Below are 22,220 nucleotides of genomic sequence, written 5' to 3'. Positions count from 1 at the left end.
AAATTAACATAAAAATTTTTGTTAAATTTTTATGTTAAAGCTGAAATTCTCTATAATTCAGATCCAGAAGTTGAAACTAAATCAAGTGCTATATAAATAGACATAGATGATATTACTACATGAAAAAGGCAGTAATGTCTTCTATGTCAAAATGGGAACAAACTACAAAGTTTTCCTTTTCAATGAAATTTTCAAACTCTGTGAATAAACAGTCCACAGAGCCAACTGCTAGCAGAAAATTAACAGTAAAAGACCAACACACGTTGATCGCATGCTCACTCTGTAAGGATTAATGATATCAATTTCACTTAACACTATTTTTTAAGAACAAAATTAAAACATTAATCAACAACTTTTTGTATGTGTATAATAAGAAATTACAATAACTTTACAAGTTAATAATGTCAAATAAAAGTTTTAGTAATTACCTGTTTATAATGTTTCTGATCTTTATAGAAGAATAATAAATTGCCTCGAAGCACAATGTACAGTTTGTCCCATGATCTGAAACAGAAATCAAATATTCATACCAAAACTACAGGTAATCACAAGCAAATCTCAAAAATCTATAATACTATAACTGATAGAAAAGTTTACTCTTATTCTCAATACAAATTATGCATCTATGCACACACAAGGTCAAAAGAAGTGGCCATACCGGTTAGTAGCTTTTTTTGTTGTTGATTCCCAGTCATGTTTTCTCACTATTGCACTTTCAAACTGAACTTCTTCTTCAGAAGAAGTTACTGCTGAACTTGTTTTTTCTGTATAAAAGAACAAAACATATATAAAACACCGTTTATTGGCAATCTACACTATTTATGGATAAACAGAACATGTTGGATAAAAACAACAGATGAAACAGGATATGTCTACTGGGATAAAAGATGTGGATACTATAGAATAATAATTATATATTTTAATGATATTACAAATAAACAATGGAATCTTAATTGTTAAATGACACAACACTGAGATAAAAGGCATAATTCAGGACTTAATGCAAATTTTTAATCAGATGTGATAGTGGTTTTTGTTTTTTGGACCATGTGTGTTTATGGTCCAAACTTTGTCAGTCAATTCCATCTTAGAAAGACTGTGTAAGAGTTATGGTATAATCAGCTTGGCCTGCACATAAGGACAGATGGGAAACGCTTGAAGAAAGGAGTGAAAGGATATTCGCTGATGCTGTTAAGAAAGCAAATGTTTTGGGAAACTGCTAGCCTGTACGAGAATACAAAGCTCAATAATGTTATGTTGGTTAAAAGTGTAGGTAAATCAATTCTTGCACACATTCAAATAATCTTGTGACAAAGTAATGATGCAAAGTGGCAGGAAGAATAAACAATTTGTTGGGGGATAACAGTGGTAAATCAACAGGGAATTATTGAACAGTTGGGCAGAGATAGAACCAACTATTTTTTGAACTAACCTATATCAGGGCTTGGAATGAACTAGAGTAGACTGGAACACCATCACAAATTCATCTCTCTCTCTCTCTCTCTCTCTCTCTCTCTCTCTCTCTCTCTCTCTCTCTCTCTCACACACACACACACTCACTCCCTGGCTTACGCAATACTCGACTTACGGAAATTCGACTTTAAGCACGTTTTTGCCAGCCAGTGCAAACTTAAAAAAATCGTGGGAAAACATTTTGCATCCCGTAGGAATAAATGCAGGTATCATGAAAATATTGTAATGTGAACCCAATAACACATTTTTTTTTGATAATTCGTTCCAAGACCTCGGAAGTTGAAATTTTCGCTACGTAACTAAGCTATTTATGTCTCTTTTTAGAGAATTTTTATAATTCTCTAAATAGGTAAATTTTTATAATTCTATAAAAAGGTAATTTTTATAATGGAAATTGCACTACACTTTCATCATTATCATATGTTCCATTATAAGAATCAATTTTGAACACCTTTGTGATATTTTTCTAAAACACATTTCTGGAGGTCACTACCTTAAAACAAAAACAATTTGCACTTTCCGGTTTATTGGGCTTTTCTGTTATAAACGGGTAGTAAACTCGATCTTAATGCATTTGCGATAATACTGATAACTGGAATTGTGGGTTTTTACGTTACGGTATTATGGTGAAATGAGTTCCCCCTTCACTGAAATCTTCAATCATATAAAAAAACAAATAAATTTTCAGAATCTTCTCTTCATTCCTATTTACTTATTACAATGGTGAAGGGAAAGGGCCCAAAAGAAAGTGCAAGTGCCAGGAAAAGAAACAAAATTGATTTAGAAATGAAGATTGTTAATTAAGAAGTACAAAGCAAGGCAAAAGTTTGTCATCTACTGCACGGAATTAGGTCTCACTGCCTCAACAGTGAATACTATTTTAAGGGACAGTGCACATATAAAAGAACATGTTAAAGGATCAACACATTTAAGATCAACAGTGATTACAAAGCAGTGTTCAGGTGCTATATCGAAGATGGAAAATCTATTAATAATTTGGATGAAAAATCAGATTCAGAAGTGCCCGAGTCCAATGGTCATTCAAGCAAAAAAAAGAAGTATTTATGAAGATATTAAGGAGAAGTATTGCAAACCCCAAGACAACTTCGTGGCAACGAGTGGTTTAGTAGGCTCAAGCATCACACTGGTTTCCATAATTTTTGTTGCAATGAAGTTGCCAGTGACAATTCTGCAGCTACAGAGAAATTTTGTGAAGTGTTGGGAAAAACCCTTCTAAATCTCCACAGCCCTCAACTTCTGCAACGCTGTGCTTATCAGCTGGAGAGTTAATTCTGGCAACGATGCCCAAAAGGTAAAACTTGCTGATGTTATGCCTGCCTCCCTCTCTTTTTGTAATTTTATAATTTTGAAATTTTTGTAATTTTTCCTGTGCACGAGATAAAAAAATTGAATACATAATTCTATTTACATGTTCGTCGAACATTTCCTTTTTTGCTTCAATCAAATTCAGTGCGCATAGTTGCGAGTGCTGCATAAGCATTTAAGAAACTTCTGAATTATGTAGAGTTCGGCAGAATGCAACCCTTATGTAAGTCGGGGAGTGGCTGTAATGTACCGTATTTGATTATTAAAACACTTTGGTTAATGTGCATTCAATTTTGTAAAACTTAAGAATATAAGAAGCCATACTCTTACATGCTTATATACTAATGCTAGAAGTTAATAAATATAATGAATTTGAAGACTAGTCAAATCATCAAATGCTGACATAATAGGCACAAGTGAAATGTAGTATCATTATGATATAGTGATACAGAATTTTAATATGGTAAACAGAATGATACAGAAAGTATACATGACATAAGAATCTCATTTGGGTTTAATGGCACATGGAACTAAGTCCATACTGTGCCAGTTCTGATGGTAAAAGGGATACAGAATTTTAATATAGTAAATAGAACGATACAGAAAGTATACATGGGATCTCATTTGGGTTTAATGGCACATGGACAACTAAGTCCATACTGTGCCCATTCTAATGGTAAAAGCAAAAAAAGAAGAAAAAGAATTGTGTCATGGAAAAATTTATCCTTTAGAAAGTTAATTTATAGGTCTATGTGAGACAGAATGGGAGGTGAGCATCTGAAAAATATGGTTGGTTGGTTGTTTTGTTGTTTATTGGCGCATTGACAACGGAGATCATAGTGCGCCAGTTCGTTTGTTATATTATGTCTTTGTATGCATATTCATTCTCTGTATCTTGGTCGAAAGCACGGGAGATAAATATTTTCTGCGATTATATACCTTATTATTATTTACAGTAGATGGTAGACGTTGATTGTCTGCATGAATCTGAAAATGTCTGAAACATGTTCCTTGTCACCTAGGATATCTCTGAGGGTGATGTCTTGATTTCCTTTATATAATGATGAGAAAATCTTTCGTCGATCATTTTCATAGGTTGGGCATTCTATGAGTATATGTCTGATGGTTTGGGTAGTATTGCATGTTTGACATCTTGGAGGTTCTTCGGCATGTAGTAAATAGCCATGTGTGATGTGTGTGTATGTCCAATGCGTAGTCTGGTCAGAACGACTTCCTCTCTCCTTGATTTCCTTGTGCTTGTTTTCCAAAGTTCAACTTTTGGTTTTATTTCATATAATTTATTAGAAGTTTGTTTTTGCCAGAGTTCTTGCCATTGTGTTAGAGAGCGGTTTGAATGATTGGTTTGTAATCCTGATACGGCACTGGGAAAGGTTGTTTCTGAAGGTTAGTTGTTGATTTTGCAATTCTGTCAGCTTCTTCGTTTCCTTTTATCCCTTTGTGTCCTGGTATCCAGCAGAAAAGTATTTCTTGTTTTTCTTTAGTTAAATCTGTTAATATCTGTTTAATTTGCACAAGAGCTGGATGGGTTATATTGGTCGTGGTTTGAATGGCTTGTATTGCACTTAATGAATCAGAATATATTACTGTTCTCAAATGATATGTGGTTCTGAAGTACTCCAGGGCTATCTGAACTGCTACTAATTCTGCAGTGTAGACACTGCATTCTTTTGGAAGTTGGTGTGCCAGTGTAGTGTCTGGGAATACTGCCGATGCTCCTACATGGTTTTCTGATTTTGATCCATCTGTATATATTGGTAGATGGTTGGGATATTTAGTTCTGTGTGCTGCATGCAGTTGTTGAAAGTTAATGTCTGACAAGTTATTTTTATTCCATGTTTGTGTGGAGAGTTCACAAATTGTGAAGTGGTTTATCCATGGTGGTATTATGTGCCTTTCAAGATTTGCAACATTATCTATGTTAAGTTCATATGTTATCAGTAGCTCTTGTAGTCTGATTCCTAGAGGCTTGTTTGCACTTTTGCGATTCCTATATATGTTTTCCCATTTTGGTGCGAATAATGATGTCCAAGTCGGATGGTTTCTTGTGGATCTTATCTTGTATGCATAGAGTAGGGCCAGCTGTTGTCTCCTGAGGAATAATGGTAGTTCATTAGCTTCTGTATAAAGACTATATGAAGGTGATGTGCGGAAGGCTCCAGTTGCTATTCGTATTGCACTATGGTGAATTGGATCTAACCATTTGAGGGCGTTCTTTTTGGCGGAAGCATAAACAGGTGCTCCATAATCTATTATTGATCTTACTAGTGTTTTGTACAGATTGAGCAGGGTATAATGATCTGCTCCCCAAGATACCGATGTTAAGACTTTAAGGATGTTAAGTCGGCTCATACATTTTATTCGTAATTGCTTTATATGCTCTACGAAAGTTAACTTGTTGTCTAAAATGAGTCCACGAAATTTTACGCTTTGTTTGACGGGTATTTTGTGACCTTCTATTGTTAGTTCAGGGTCGGGATGTAAGTTTCTTTTTCTACAGAAATGTACGCAGATTGTTTTTTGTTGTGAAATTCTAAATCCGTTTGTCTGGGCCCAACTACTGATTCTGTTAATTGCGCATTGTAGTTGCCTTTCTATTGTTCCCATATTCTGTGCTTGATACGATATACTGAAGTCATCTACATATAGTGCATGTGACACCGTGGATGGCAGTTGTTTTGTGATGCCATTAATTTTTATGACGAATAGTATAGCACTGAGGACAGACCCCTGGGGAACTCCTTCTTCTTGTTTATAGGTTTTTGACATGGTGTTCTGTACTCTGACCTGAAATGTTCTATTTTTCATAAAGTTTTGGATGAAGTGCGGTAAATGTCCTCTGAGGCCTGCATCGTGGATGTCTTTTAGTATACCGTATCTCCATGCTGTGTCATATGCCTTTTCTATATCAAAAAATACGGTAACCATATGTTTTGAACTTATAAATGTATCTCTTATGTCTGTTTCTATTCTTACAAGGTGATCTAAGGTGGATCTATTACTTCTAAACCCGCATTGCATACTATTGAACCAGTTGGTTGTTTCTAAAAACCAGATTAATCGTTTGTTGATTATTTTCTCCAAAACTTTGCTCAAGCAGCTAGTGAGCGCTATCGGTCGATAATTGTTTGGGTTGTTCTGATCTTTATTGGGTTTTTGGAAAGCTAATACTATTGCATGATGCCATGCTTCAGGATATTGCTCTTCTTGGAAAATGCGATTGTACAGTTTAAGAAGGTTTTCTATTTCTTTTTGCTTCAGATGTTTAAGCATATCATAATGTATGTTGTCTGGTCCAACTGCACTTGGTTTTGTTTTTGATAATGCTTCACGTAATTCATGCAATGTAATTGGTTTGTTATAGGATTCAATATGTTTGGTGTTAAAATTAATTCTGTTTTTTTTCAGTTTTCTCTTTATAGGTCAAAAATTCTTCACGATATGATTGTTTTGACGATACTCTGGCAAATGTTTCTCCTAGTATATTAGCTGTCTTTGAAGGTTCTGTAATGCTTTCTCCATTCCAGTGTAATACTATGGATGGTTGGTTTTTGTATTTCCCGTTCATTTTCCGTATTTTATTCCATATTGTCTGTGTATTTGTTGTTCTATTTATTGAGGAAGTAAACTGGATCCAGGAATTTTTTTTGGCTTGTTTCCTGGTATATCTGGCTAGCACTCGTGCTTGTTTATATTTTAGGAGATTATCTGTTGTAGGATATCTCCGGAACTTATTCCATGCTTTGTTTTGTTGTCTTTTTTTTGTCATGCAGTCTTCATTCCACCAGGATTTTGGATGTAGCGGAAAACGAGTTGAAGTTCTGGGTATTGTTTGCTCAGCTGCCTGTATTAAGGTATCCGTGATGTATTTCACAGCTTCATCGACTGGTTTTTCTTGAATGCTTTGTGGATTAAATATTGCGAGTTCTCTAAATTTTTCCCAGTTGCCCTTTTCTATTTTCCAGCGGGATAGTCTGGTGGGATGGCAGGGAAGGTTCCTGATCAGTGTGGTGATTACTGGGTAGTGATCACTGCTGTATGGGTTTTCTTTTACTTGCCACTTTAACTCTGGTGGGAGTGAAGGGGTGCATATGGTTAGGTCTATTGCTGAGGTTGTACGACTAGGAAAGTGAAAATAAGTATGTTTACCGTTGTTAAGTAGAGAAAGATTATGGTGATCTATTATTCTTTCTATTATTCGTCCTCGTCTGTTAATGTCAGTGTTTCCCCACAGATGACTGTGCCCATTCATATCTCCCATTATACAGAAAGGTGGTTGGAGTTCGGAAATTAGTTGGTCTATTTGTTCAAATGTTATATCTGGTCCTGGTGGAAGGTACACTGAACAGATGGTTACCAGAAATCTTAGTTTTATTCTTACAGCTATCACTTCGAGGTTGCTGTTTAAAGGAATGTGTTCAGTTGGGATGTGGTTATGAACCAAGATGGCTACTCCTCCATGTGTTGGCCCATCTCTTATTCTGTCTTTCCTATACATTGTATAATTTTTTACTGAAAGAGTTTCTTGTTGTCTAAGGTATGTCTCTTGAAGACAGAAGCATATTGGCGTATGGTGTGTAATTAGATACTGGACATTGTCGTATTGTTGTTGTTGTTATTTTGGTTTTTAGGAGCATTAGCGACTAAGGCCATATTGCTCCGGGATATGCGGTGGTCATTCCCTGACCTTCCCGCATCCTCCGTATTTGGTGGTGATGGGCTCGAACCCCGGTCTAATCAAGAAGCGTGTGCTACGCAGTGCTGCTCCTTCTCACCTGGCTACGGAGGCGCCGACATGGATCGTAATTGGTTCCTCTACAGTTCCACTGGATGAACTGATCCATTATTTGGTTTTTCTAGGGCTTTCGGGTTGCTTCCGAAATGGAACATTCTTATATTTTGTCTTATCTTTTTTAGGGTATTGAGGCCTGTCCATGTCCATATCTTCTTCTGTGAAAATTTCTAGTACTGGTTCTTCAGATGTGTTTATTTTTCCTATGTCCATCTGTTCGGTTGCTTTGGTGTTTGTAGGTTTACCTCGGTCTTTGTTGTGGTGCTGATTTGTTGGTATTTGTTCTGTGTGAATAGAAATTGGAGTACTCACTATTTTCTCCTGTTTTTGTGCCTTCATTTCACTAAGTGATTCTTTTGGCAGCATGGAAATTTCGGTTTGCACTTCTACTGATTTGTATTGGATCACTGCTTGTGCATATGATGGCTTGTTTGTAGGCCATGGCTGTATTATTCTTCTTGTTTCTTGGTACGTTGTGTTGTGTTCTATTTTGTATTTCTGAATTAGTTTCTCTTGTTTCCATTTTTCACATGTTTTTGAGTATGCTGGATGTTTCCCTTTACAGTTTGTACATATCAAGGTGTTGGCAGAGCAATCTGTAGTCTCGTGTTCTTTAGAACCACATTTTGCACAGGTAGCCAAGTTTCTGCATGCCATTTGCGAATGTCCAAATTTCTGACATTTGTAACATCGCAATGGATTTGGTATGTACTGTCTTACTTGGCAGTTCAGATATCCTGCTTTGACTGTTGTTGGAGGTTTCGGATTATTAAAGGTTATGATTAGAGTTCTTGTTGGAATTATATTTCCATCCCTTCGGATATTGATTCTCTTCACTGCTGTTATCCCTTGGCTTCTTAATTCTTCTGTGAGCTCTTCTTCTGACACATTTAAGAGGTCCCACTCGGAGATCACTCCTCTGGAAGAATTCAGCGTGTTGTGTGGTGTTACAACTACTGGTAATATTCCAAAGATTGTCGTAGCTAGCAACTTCTGGGAGTGATTAGGACTTTCTGTTTCTACTAGTATGTCCCCGGATCTCAAGCGTCGAACAGACTTGGGAGATCCTACTAGACCCTCTAACGTTTTCTGAATTACGAAGGGAGACATACGTCCTAATGTCTGATCTCCTGTCGCATGTATAACAATGTATGTCGGTATTTTTGGTGGGTCCATATCAGTCCTTTGTCTCTTTGCCTTTTCTGTATCTCTACTTGGTAGGGCTTTCTCTTGAAGCCCTGTAGTATCAGTAGTTATTTTACTACTCATGTTTGCTCTTTTGGCCCTGGGAGTGTTACTTTCCTCTCCCAGGTTACCAGCCCCGCCACGTGGAGGCAAGAGCAGTGCCACTAGTGACCAAGCGGCTACTGTGTTAGGTTAGTAAAGTGAGATTAAGAGAAAAAATAAGAAAGGTGAGTTTCCTTCCTGTGTCTTCACTTACTGCTTGTAAGACAAAGAGCTGTTTCGCAAAAAATCAAAGTAAGTTAACGATGAAAATTAAAGAAACGGATATATTTTTTTTCTAACTCTCTATAAATCGCTGGGAATCGCTTAGTCACTAATAAATCGCTTGGCACCTGGGGCCCTGAAAAATATTGGTACAATGATATGGTAAGATACCCCTGCAGTGGTATCACTACCAATTATTACAACAACCGTACCATGAAATTTAGTGGGCCAGATGAAGCAACTAATTTGAAATTTTCATTACAAAAAGTGCAGCAAAAAAACTTGCATCATAAAAAAAAAAAAAAAAAAAAAAAAGATAGCAAACATTCCATTCTAATATACAACAGCCAAATTTCATAAAATCAGTCAATTTTAGATATGTTACAAGTGAAAAGTGAAAGCTTATCAAAGAAACAATCCTCATGCTCATGAACTTTTGTTAAGTCTGAAGTTACCTCTCCCAGAACAGAATCTGTGTGGTGTGAATTAGTTGGAAGCAAAGGTATAACAAGAGTGGGAGTAATCTACAGACGAGAAGATTGTGGCGAGAGTCTCCACATACATATGGAACAGGCAAGCAAGTGTGAATCTCTTATTATGGGCAACTTCAATCTGCCCCAGATTGATTGGAATAAATTGGAAGGAAAACCACTATGGGGAAATTTTTTTTAAATAAACTGGATGATTATTATTTGTACTAGCATGTTAGAGAAAATACTATGGGTGAGAATATCCTTGACCTCTTCAGTTATTTTTTTATTATTATTTTTTTTTGTTAGTTGTTGGCACATCGGCTTCTGTGGCCATAATGCACCTCCCAACGTTTTTTGCATTTTCTACTCTGATCCAAGCCCGAGGTGGGATTCAAACTCGCAACCTTTGGGTTGCCAGGCAGGCACTTTACCTACCCAGCTAGCCTGATCGGCGACCTCATCAGTACTCACAAATCAGATAACATCACAGGGCTTAAAGTATAGGAACCATTGTCGGGTAGTAGTAATGCAATCCTCAGTTGGAAGATGAAGAAAGACAAAGAAAGATGTTGCAGTAGTTAAGAGCATGGGTTTTAATTTCAGAAGAGGAGCCTTTTGAGTTTAGGGAACTATATGGCATCTATTAATTGGGAGGATTGCTGAGTGAATTATGAAATACCTTTAAAGCAAAAATCACGGAAGCCAAGAACACATACGTACCATTAAGAAAATATTGCAGGAGGAGGATGCCGAAATGGCTGAATGTGGAACTGGCCAGTCAAATGGAACAGAAAACAGAAAAGGATAGAATGGGATAGTTACAGAGTTACAAAAAGTACTGAAGTTCTGGGGGGGGGGGCAAGGCTGCGTATGAGAAAGCACCGACTAAGAGGGCAAAGAGTGGGGACAGGGAGTTTATCATGTATGTGAATACAGAACAGGAGAAAGCGAATCAAATCGGACTTTTGTGCACTGGGTGTGGAAAAGTCTTAGATAACCCAGCTGATGTTGTAGATGAACTGAATTTTTTGAAAGATGAAAGACCCTTCATGCTGAAAAGAGATTGTGCAAGTGAGGCTGAGCCATATGAAATGAGTGATTATGAAATTATAGATGACTGTTTATTAGAAATACTTTTGAGCATAAAGGAACAGTAAGGCTCTTGGAGTTGATGGCATATACCCAGTAATTTTGTGGGAGGCTGCCAGGGAGTTTATTGAACCACTGAGGTTAATTATGAGGACATCTTTGGATTCAGAAGAGATTCTTCCTTTGGATTGAAGTAGTGCCAGTGTATAAAGTGTATTGCCAGTGTAATATGTAAATGTGGTTCTAATGGTGAAGTCAGTAACTACAGGCTGTAAGTCAGACTTAATAGTCAGGGAACATCTTAGAGGTAATGATTAAGAGTGCAAGTCAAAGAACATTTAGACAGATGTGACAAACACAACATGGTTTTGTTAAGGGAAAATCATGTTTAATTAATTTAGTACACTATTTTGAAAGTTACCCATGAGCTGGATGTAGGGAACATTTTAACATAGTTTATTTTGATTTTAGCAAAGCATTTGACTCTGTTCCTCATGAGAGGTTACTGTATAAGGTGGAACGCGCTGGGATTATTTGAAAGATTCTAAGACGAGTGGCTAAAGGGCAGAAGACAGAGGATTGTGATTGATATTCTTCAGATTACTGTAATGCAAGGAGTGAGGCATTCTGAAGGAATGCCTCACTCCTTGAAGTGTAGCATTCTGAAGGAAAGACGCCTCATAATCCGTAATGACGATTTTATTGCCCATTACTCCATTTCACAGGGAGACATTCTCTCCTCACTGTTATTTGCTACAGCTCTGGAACAATTTTTTGCATCCCATAAAGACAACTTTATTACATATGCTGATGACCTGAAATTCTTCGTCAAATCTAAAGATCTACAACAAATTAAGCAAACAAATCAACAAGCCAATAGCACAATAACGAACTGGAGCATTACCTCGATTGTATTGGATTACATTTAAACCCAAGCAAATCTGCCCAGATGACAATTACAAAGAAAAAGAGTAGGAACAATATCTCTATGCTGGTAAGCGGATGCGAAGTTCCAAAGGTTAAATCGCATGCAGACCTTGGCCTAAAATGGGATGAGGGACTAACATTTGCCGAGCACTTTGATTACATCAAAGCTAAAACATATGCAGCACTCTGGGCTGCCAAACAGGAGTTAATTGGCATTAAAACCCAGATCTTGTTAAAAAGTATAACCTAAAATGTATACTTCCCATCCCACTGTATGCGTCACAGAATTGGTCCTCTGCCCCACCGAGCAACCCGAACGCATTCCTTAGTATTGAATACTGGCTCTTGAGATGGCTGAACAGGATCTCGAACCACCCATTTACTATCTCTAGAGCCATCCTACTTTCCAATCTCAGCATTCCTCCCTGGAAACAGACGATCAACACAAGAAATATTTTCACATTAGCCCAACTGCTAACAGGAAGATTAAACGCTCCCAGTATTGACGGCATGTTTCACTCTCGTCGAGAAGCCACTACAATTGCTGAAACAAGACATCCTCTTCAAAGCAACTTAAAAAACCTGGACAGACTAAGTCGCTTTTTTCCAGCAAACACAATAGAACTCTTCAATCAACTAAGAATTGAACCGGAAAAGCTCTGTAACAAAAAAGCCTACAGATTGCAAGTCTTTGCCGACTCCTATTGTCTCCTGTAACTAGTGCACAGCCACTCAGCTCAAAAAAACTATATATTCTCGGTACTCTAGATGCAAACCTAAGATGATGTCAAAATTTTAAATATTCAATGATGTTCAAAGATGCCAAAAATGTATATAAATATTGTATTATAAAATCATAATTACTCATGTATTCCAAAATTCTGTATTCAACCTTTCAGGGTGAACGTACCATGAACTTTGTAACCTTTTGCTCATGGGTTCGCTTCACACCTTAGAATGTAACTCTCACCCTTCTAGCCAATGGCTGTCCCAGGGGTGTCTCTTCAACAGAGAAATAAATTGATAATAATAATAATTTAAAGTGAGTCACATTCTTGCAAAAAAATGCAAACCATTTTCTGATGGTCAATTAATCAAAGACGCATTTTTAGAAATAAGATTCTCTTTTGGAAATTTTAAGAACAAAAATGAAATTAAAAGTGCCCTTCAAGATCTGCAATTATCTTGAAATACTGTGATGTGACGCATCGAAAAAATGAGTTAAAATGTGAGCGAACAATTGCGTGCTGATATTGCTAATTGTGTGTCCTTTTCTTTATAACTGGATTAATCTACAGACGTCAGTGATACAGCTCAATTGCTCGTTTTTGTTGGTATGTTTTTTGATGATTCTGCCACTAGAGAAGAACTGCTGGGTATGGTTTCGTTAAGAGAAAGAACTAGACGTCTTGATATATTTAACTCAATAGAACATTTTATAGAAAAAATTAAATTATCACTATTTAAGCTTGTACCAGTAACAACAAATGGAGCTAAAGCAATGACGGGGCATCTTAACGGATTTATCGCATTGTGCCAAAAGGGTGATGAATTCCAGATTTTTTGAGTTACCACTGTATTATCCACCAACAAATGTTAGACAGCAAAAGATTAAATACTAAAAGTATTATGGACATCGCTTTTGAAATTGTGAATTCCATCAGCGGTCAATCTCTTCAAAGGAGACTTTTCAAAATACAACTCGATGAAAAAGAACCAGATCCGATATTACACACAGATGTGAGGTGGCTGAGTTGGAGTAAGAATGAAATTAAAAAATTTGTTGATCAAAGGGGAGATGATTATCAACAGTTACAATATATGGAGTGATTGTGTGATCTGGCTTTTTTGGCAGATTTTACCAGTAAATTAAGTGATCTGAATTTGGAATTACAAGGAAAAAATAAAAATGTGGGTGACATGATTAGTAGTATTTCTGCATATAAATATCAATTTTTGGCAATGGCTAAGAATCTCAAAGAAAAAAAATTCGATCATTTGCAAAAATATCCTGTTTTTTAATTTAGTAGAGAAATATGTTTTTGAAATTGAGAATGTTGTGGATGATTTTGAAACCAGAATCAGTGATTTTAAAACAATTGAAGACATTGTTCAATATATTTCTTGTCCATTTAATGTCGACTTAGAGACGTAACAAATTACAGAAAAAAAAAAAAAAAAAAACACGCTGTGATTTTGCACATGGAGAAAATATTACTTGAAAATGAAATTATTACATTGCGAAATGATATCTTCCTTAAAGCCAGGTCATCAGAAAAAGACTTTTGATAATATGTTTGCCGAGTGCAGTACCCAAATGTAAAAAAATGCAGTGAACTTTTAAATTCCTGTTTTGGTTCCACATATCTATGTGAATCGGTCTTTTCGTATTTGAAACAAACAAAGATGAAGAATCGCTCTAATCTTATGGACTTGCATACAGAAGATTCTTTACAGTTGGCCTTATCACAGTATATCCCCGATTTTGAAAGCTTGGCAGATGACATGAAGACACAAACTTTGCATAAATTAAAATTTTAAATATGTATGAATTTAAAATGAGAATTCTGAATTGTATTGAATTTGAAAATTTATAAACAACTTTTTTAATATGTGTTGATTAACTTTTTTAACCTCATGCAATGAAATTTTTGAGATGATCGATCGCAGCACATTTTGAAGGAAAAAAGCAGATCGCATCACAAATTAAGTTGGCCACCCCTGATATACAGGAATTCTGCTAGCCAGGATAAGGAGGTGATTATCCCAACATATAAAGCAATGGTCAGTCCACATCTTGAGTACTGCATATAGGTCTGAAGGCCTCATTTTAGGAAGGATGTAGAGCTGCTGGAATGAATGCAGATAAGGGTAATAAGATTTGTGAAGGTAACAAATGGGTGCTCTTACCAGAAAGGCTTCAGCTCTGCAAATTGCATCTGGGGACTAGGCACCTGTGAGGTAATCTGATTGAGGCATTTAAGGCTTTGAATGGATTGAACAAGCTCAATGCAGATTCTTCTTCTTCTTCTTACTTACACTATACAGATGAGGGGCAGAAATTCAAATTGAGGTTTATTGTTGTCTATATTTATCAACGTTATTGATGAAGACATATCAGACTTAATGTCTAAGTTCGCAGATGATACAAATGTTAGAAGAGTGGTTAATTACAGGAATGATCGTATGCTACTGCAATAGGAACTAGAAAAGTTTGGCAGACGGGCTGAGAAATGGCAAATGAAGTTGCAGAATAAATGTTCAGAAGTTTGTCTTTAGCCAGCAGGTGGTTGGCTTCTGAAACACACTTCCATCTGTTGTTGTGATAGTTAATATTTTAAATAAATTCAAGGAAGAACTAGACGAACTATTGGATGGAATAGTTTAGGTGAAATGGCTTTTTTTTTTTTTTTTTTTTTGTGGTGATGCTGCATAAGCTTGCTTTCTTACATCATATGCCTCTACCAATGCTAAATTTCCAAAGAGTGTGACATGTTTTGAAACAACATTATATATATAATTTAAAAAATATAAAATACATAATCTGTTGCTATCTATTTAATATAATTAATTCAAACAAAAAGTGAAAGGCATCTATATACTGAAAATAGCAGCAATCAGTGAGAAAAATAACTTCTTTATGCAAAACTGCAAATAAAAAATAGCTAGCAGTAGAATGGAACCTGACAGGTTCTTTCCAAGCATACTTACAAGAAACAATAACTTTCAAAATTACTCAAGTGACCTGTCTATATTTAGCAAAGTAGAGAGAACCATTAACACTGAAACAATAATGAGCATGTAATTGATGTTTTAAAGCACCACCCAGCTGCTGGACCAGCACTGCTGTGACAAAATGGTGAAGAACTTGATTACATGCAAACTCCTCTCAGTGGTCAAGACATCCAGAGAAGTAAGCAAAGGGTGAAGACACCATAAGAGAGTAACTGACTCCTGAATGGTCACTGAGCGCAAATAAGTAAACCTAACCTGTGCTTTCAAGATCAGTTCCTTTATATTAATTATTACAGTCCAAGTTAAAAAATAAAAGAAAAAATGGAAAATTAATGCTATCACCTTGCTACCCAAAAAAAATCAACAGTAAAAAGAGAGAGAGAGAGAGAGAGAGGAAAAAAAAAAAAAAAAAAAAAAAAAAAACTCATTTTTTGCATCAAATTTATAATCTATTGTCATAAAGTTGCATCCATAATGCATTTATATCCCTCCCCACATTTCTATTTATCGTCTTGTCTTTAAATTTTCTTATATACTTAGCTCTTTAATTTTTCTTTCAATAAACATTGTAAATGAGTAGCAGAGGGAAATATCAGGAAATCAGAGCATGTCGTAGCTTTTAATGCTTTTAATGTAAACAATGTTCCTATGCTTTTAATGTAAACAATTTTGAGATTATAGGGTGGAGGATAGTGGATTTTATTAAAAGAAAATTAAAGAAGCTATGCACATAAGAAAATTTAATGACAGGTAATAAATGGAAATTTGGGGAGGAATATAGATGCATTATGGATGCAACATTTCGGCAATAAAATTTATAATGTAACAAGGAGCCCTCCTCTCCTTCTGATTCAAAGTATTTATACTCGGATTCAAAAATCAAAGCAGGAAGGATAATTTATTCAACATCATTTTAACAGGTAGGAAAGTTATAACAGGAAAAGAGATGCAAGTCAAGGGAAATTTAGTACATTCTAAGCAATCCAGGATTTGCATATAAATCTTCTAATTTATAGTACAATCAACAGACATTTAAATGTCTACCAATGTACTTATAAATTATATCAGACTGACTGTTATAAATTGTGTGTCTGATTCTACATTATACCCAATTATCAAACACTGCATTCAGCAGGTTGAATGCAAGGTAAGCTGAAATATTATTAGAGTCGGTAATTGATATCAATCCAGCTTATTTTGAAATGCTAATGTTTTCTAAAGAGGGAACTTGAATAGTATCAAGAGAGGATTGCCTATATGCAAATGTGTAGTTACAAACATGAAGTTATGGCTATTAATTTATTAATTAAATAATTTTCTTTTAAAGAAAAATGTTGTAAAAAATGACAACATATGTTAAGCTTCAAATCAGATTAGGAATAGGTCACAAAAAGAAGACAAGAAGATCACAAAGATCTGTTTGTGATCTTTATTTCTCCAAACTTCACAGTTTGGAGAACATAACGTTGGATTTTTAACATCCAAAACAAGCAACTATCAGAGCATTCCTATTTTACTAAATTGAAATTTGTGATGTCCCTGAAAACTTTATTTCCATTAAATTAGGGATATAATCATTTTAAGCTCCATGTATATGTTTATTTTACTTAGAAATAATTATTGAATAAGATTATTGGTGAATGTGAGAGTTAAATGAGCAAGTCAGTGGGGGTGGGGCACAGTTCTTCAATTGACAACTAACTTTATTTTTATTCACTGATAGGAACTATTCTTAGCCCATAAAGAATTGATAATGAAAAACACAATGTGTGCAAATAGGAAAATAACAGAGGAATATTGTTATTTTAGTAGGAGAAAAATTAATAGTTGGCAATATTTAAACAGGAAGGAAACTTGCTGTTTTTTTTTTTTTTTTTCTTTTATAAAAGAGTACTGTACAGTGAATCCACAATGCACCAAATTTTCAGTCTCCCCCCCCTCCTTTACTCCTGCATAAGGTACCACTCTTCAGCTACAATGATCTGAAAATGATTGTGCAGTATATTCAGCAAGCAAGCATAACTATACAATAACACAGTTTGCTGTTTGTAATTAAAACGTTGCAATTATGAGAAGGATTGTGTGTATACTAGTGGCATACCCATAATCCTCCTTTTAGAGGCTCAACTCCAAGTTTTCTTTTCTTTTTTTCAAAAATATAAAGCTGAGTTGCCTTTTATTTTCACTTCAACATCTGCATATTTTCTCCGTATGAAGAACATGAAGAAATAAATATCGATTTCATATAGTTCTGCACTGCATTCAACATCAGATACCATATGGAATAACATCAAATCCACATTCTTGTATGAAGGTTCTAAGCTGGTATACGGCTCAGAATTTATACTAAAGGATAGTTCAATATTATCATATAGAGATCCTATTCAAATTATGGAGATTTGGAGTGTTCCCCAATGACCATATATTTATCAAAAAAGAGCAATATAAAAAGAATGAGAAGAAATCACACATAAAGGGCCTATCTCAGGCCTGGGCAAACTAGGGGGCCCGTAAATGGCAATGGATACAACCAAAATCAATGATACAAGCATCGGAGCTCATGTTCTGTATAAAATTTGCAAATAAAATTATCATGGTACTTGTCTTTGTACTTGACTTTGATACCAAAAATAAATGGTTTATTAGAATATGTTATTTTAGTATTGCAAATTATATTCTTAATTTTTACACTTAGAAATATATGCAAATATTTGTTTTACATTTTTATATTGACTGTAATCTTAATTTTGGATTACAGTTAATTTTTTTTTATTATTACCTTGAAAATGTTTTGCCTAGGGCACAAATACTCCAAAGATAGGCTCTTGACATGTCTGTGTGCGAGCACATGCGCACACACACAGAGAAAGAGACCTCATTATTATTACAGTTACTACCAAACAAAGATTTAAGTGATAAATGGGATTACACCACCACATTCATATTGCCATTTTTAAAAAAAAAAATTATGTAAGGCAATGTGTAGAGCTCGGCAATCCAGAGACAAGAAAGATGCATAATATGCAAGAAGCTACACAAAAATAAAATTAAGGAAATTAAATGACAGTTAGAAGTCGGTACTATAAGTGATAAAAAAACACTAACATTTGTAAGTAGTAACCAAAGCCATTTTTATTATGGAACTGAGCAAATTAAGTTTGTTACTTAGTGCACTAAGTGACCAAAAAGCTACAGAGGAAAAATGGCTTTAGCCCACCACTTATAATCTGTATGCATGTAAACTACATTAATATTTCCAAAGGAAATGACCCAAAGAGCACTATAAGCAGAACCCTCCACTTCACAGGATTGATCATAGGACCAGAAAAAAATAGCACTAAAAGTGGGACAGTGCTATCAGGAGTGTTATGATGGGGGTTTACTGTAGTTTATGCATTATTGAATATATATATATATATATAGAATCAAAATATTACAGTTTAAATTATAAAATTAAAACTTAAATATTAAGTGTTAAATATAGAACGAACCGATTAATGCCATCGAGCGATAGAACATTACATCGGACGTTAGATATGCCGCAATTAGATAAGTTAGTGTAAGTGCCCTCCATGGTTTGAAAATCGATGCAGCCTCAAGCCAACTGTACCCCTGGTATACATGAAACAACATATATAATACTTAGATAATTAATATAATAAGCCTTACGTGGGAAAGGTATTTTGCAAGGGACTTTGTCGAGGGCTAAACCCCTACAAAATATCCAACCCATGTTAGGCTGAGCTATCGGTTTCTGTTATCATCTGCCTGTATATCGTGACCAAAAAGTCCATAATAATGGATAATTACTTTAAGTTAAAATTAAGTACTAAGCAAGCCAATAAATAACTATTAAGCTGGCCGACCATTAAGGGAGATGTCTAAACCGTAATTTGGTTGAATCCAGGCTGGATAATATTTTGGCCGACCGATTGCTGCAACAACATAAGCACAACTGAGAACTGATTAATATTTGCTGAATATTAATATTTGCTGAATAGCCTTTATTCTTTATTCTGCCTGTATACCGTGACTTTTTGGTCACGGTATACAGGCAGATGATAACAGAAACTGATAGCTCAGCCTAACATGGGTTGGATATTTTGTAGGGGTTTAGCTCTCGACAAAGTCCCTTGAAAAATACCTTTCCCACGTAAGGCTTATTATATTAATTATCTTAGTATTATATATGTTGTTTCATGTATACCAGAGGTACAGTTGGCTTGAGGCTGCATCGATTTTCAAACCATGGAGGGCACTTACACTAACTTATCTAATTGCAGCGTGTGTGTATATATATATATATATATATATATATTTATTCAATAATGTATAATCAATTCAACAAAAGACAATGTTCCTCTGTTGGCAAGAGAGCAAACATACATTTGCTAATACTATGAAACCGCTTTTTTTTGCCTCATTATGGTAAGATTATATATACAAGTACACAGGGAATTTCAAATAAACTTAAATAGGCAATTACTCCAAAGTTTTTTTAATTTCATTTTTCTTAAATACATATAATGAAAAAAAAATAAAATAAAATAAATGGAAGAAATGTTCAGAGCATATAGAAAAATTATTTTTCATAAAACTTTTAACAAATTTCTTTTCGGAAATAATTAATGTTGTCAGTTACCAGCAAATTTTCAAGAATCAGATATGACAGATAGAAAGAAAGTCAATGAAGGGAACTGTGTGTGCCATACCCATTTGTCAAAATACATTTTTGACCATTCACCAATAATAAAATTAAACATTGTATTAATATTCAAAAAGTACCCTACTAATGTACTTCACATGGAAGTAAAGGAAAGAAACCCCTTTATAAGAAAGGAACATAAAAGGGTACCTTTATATGTAGGTGGTTTGCATCTGTGCAGCAAATTTGTATAATATTTAATTATAAATAATATAATCATTTCATATTATTTATGAAACCCTTATTTTTATTATTAGTTGAGTGATTTAACCCTTTTATGAGTTTTCTGCACTAAGACAAATATTTACCAAATTTATTCATATAGTCATTCAGCTTTGGCTATGAGTGTATTAAATATTTGAAGTTGTAACACTTCACTGGATCTTATTAGCATGATTATGCTAATAACAATAATCACCTTGATAATTATGGAATATCTTTAGAACAAAAATCACAAAGCCAAGAACACACACGTACCATTAAGAAAATATTGCAGGAGAAGGAAGATGCTTGATAGAAAAACAAGTTAGTAAAAAAACTTGATAGTAAAAAAAAAAAAAAAAAAAAATCAACCAGTTTTGAGTTTCTCTGCACTTGTATCTCATTAGTCATTTGTAATGGTGATTGACAAAGATGGCCACCTTTTATAATTTATTGATAGAGGAGGATGGTGTTTTTGACTCACATTCTACACTTAAACTGAGTTAGGAGTTGAAAAAGCTCAATTTTTTCTTTGAAAATAATTTTTAATTCTATTTTAAGTTCTTTTACTGCCATTACAAGGTGCCTCCGTAGCCAGGTGGGCAAGAGCAGCAATGCATAGCACACACTTCTTGATTAGACCGGGATTCGATCCTGTAACCACCAAATACAGAGGATGCGGAATGGTCAGGGAATGACCACCGCATATCCCTGGAGCAATATGGCCTTAGTTGCTAATGCTCCTAAAAACCAAATAACAAACAAATAAACTGCCATCACTGTTTTCTAAATTAAGATAGGGCGTCATCCCCAGGCCTTATCAAGAGCATTGCAGTGGAAATGAAAAACTTGTAGAAAGTCTGCTTTTTTTTTTTTTTTTTTTTTTTAATTATTTCTTATTATGGCTAACTGAACAATTATGGCAAACTGCCACAGATGTTTATTACTGCTGCATTTGTTAACAAAAATAAGAAGTAAAATTAACAGAATTTTTAAAATATTCCAATTTTAACTCAGTTTTACCATTTTTTTGTGAAGATAAAAAGATTACGGTATAATTAGTTTCTAACGTAGTTAGTGTTTCATAGTGAAGGGATTCACGCTGGTTAAAATGAAGGATTCTTTGTCATAAGCCTGAAGATCTAACAACTGACAATGATGACATGGGAACCTAAAATCTGGCAAATTCCAAGGTCCGGCTTAGAATGGTGCCAAGGCCGCCTGATTTATAGACATTCAATTGTAGTTAAAATATATGAACTTCAATAAACATCTGATTCAGAACCTGATTCTTCAGGTTCTGAATCAGTAAATATCACATATTTTCTATACTGCATGCAATCTAAAGCAAATTTTATTGCATGTACAGGGTTGTTAAAATTAAAGTATCGCTGTGGAGAGGGCTCTGGAGTAAGTTCTAAGGCTCGTACTGAAGAGAAATTTGGATAACAGGTACAATAAAGAATGTGCTCGCAATTTATTGGAAAATAAAAAATAAAAAATAGTCAAAAAATGTCACTATATGGTACTGTGGCAATACAAATCATTTGAACAGTGCTACAATTGTTCAATGTGTCCTCCATTTTGGTCAACAACAGTTTCAATTCGAAGAACAGCATTTTCTAAAGCAGAATGTAACATGCCAACTGAAATAGCCAGCACACGACGTCTAATGCTGTCCTTCAGATCTGCGAGCATTTGACATCCTTCCCGATACACCTGGTTCTTCAAAAAATCCCACAACCAGAAGTCGCATGGAGTGAGGTATGGTGATCGGGGGCAGCCAAGATGTCTGGAAACAACTGCTGATGACCTGTTCATCTGTACAGTGTTGCCTTAGCAATCTTTTGACACAACGGTGGATGTTGGGTGGTGCACCATCTTGCATGAATATGGTATCCTGAAGGCACCCACGTTGTTGCATCTCTGGTATTGCGAAATTTGCCAACATTTCATAATATCGCTGTCCAATGACGGAACAGGTGCTGGGTCCAATCGGTGTTACCTATTCAAAAAAATATGGCCCAATCAT

The 22,220-nt window shown here is 35.1% G+C and overlaps 1 protein-coding gene across 1 annotated transcript in view; it reads right to left on the bottom strand.

Annotated features, from left to right (window-relative positions):
• LOC150076876 (spectrin beta chain-like) overlaps window positions 1-22,220 on the bottom strand; it is an 800,006-nt gene that overhangs the window by 19,509 nt on the left and 758,277 nt on the right. Inside the window, exons 45-46 of the mRNA XM_090386889.1 lie at window positions 659-764; window positions 429-504 (exon numbers count right to left, since the gene is read on the bottom strand). Coding sequence (XP_090243015.1) covers window positions 429-504; window positions 659-764 — 182 coding nt within the window. The remainder of the gene's footprint in view (window positions 1-428; window positions 505-658; window positions 765-22,220) is intronic.

This window comes from Mastigoproctus giganteus, chromosome 12 (genome assembly GCF_048544385.1).
Source record: "Mastigoproctus giganteus isolate SK-2022 chromosome 12, ASM4854438v1, whole genome shotgun sequence".
In the NCBI taxonomy this organism is placed as follows: domain Eukaryota; kingdom Metazoa; phylum Arthropoda; class Arachnida; order Uropygi; family Thelyphonidae; genus Mastigoproctus; species Mastigoproctus giganteus.
This window is presented reverse-complemented; position numbering and strand designations above follow the sequence as displayed.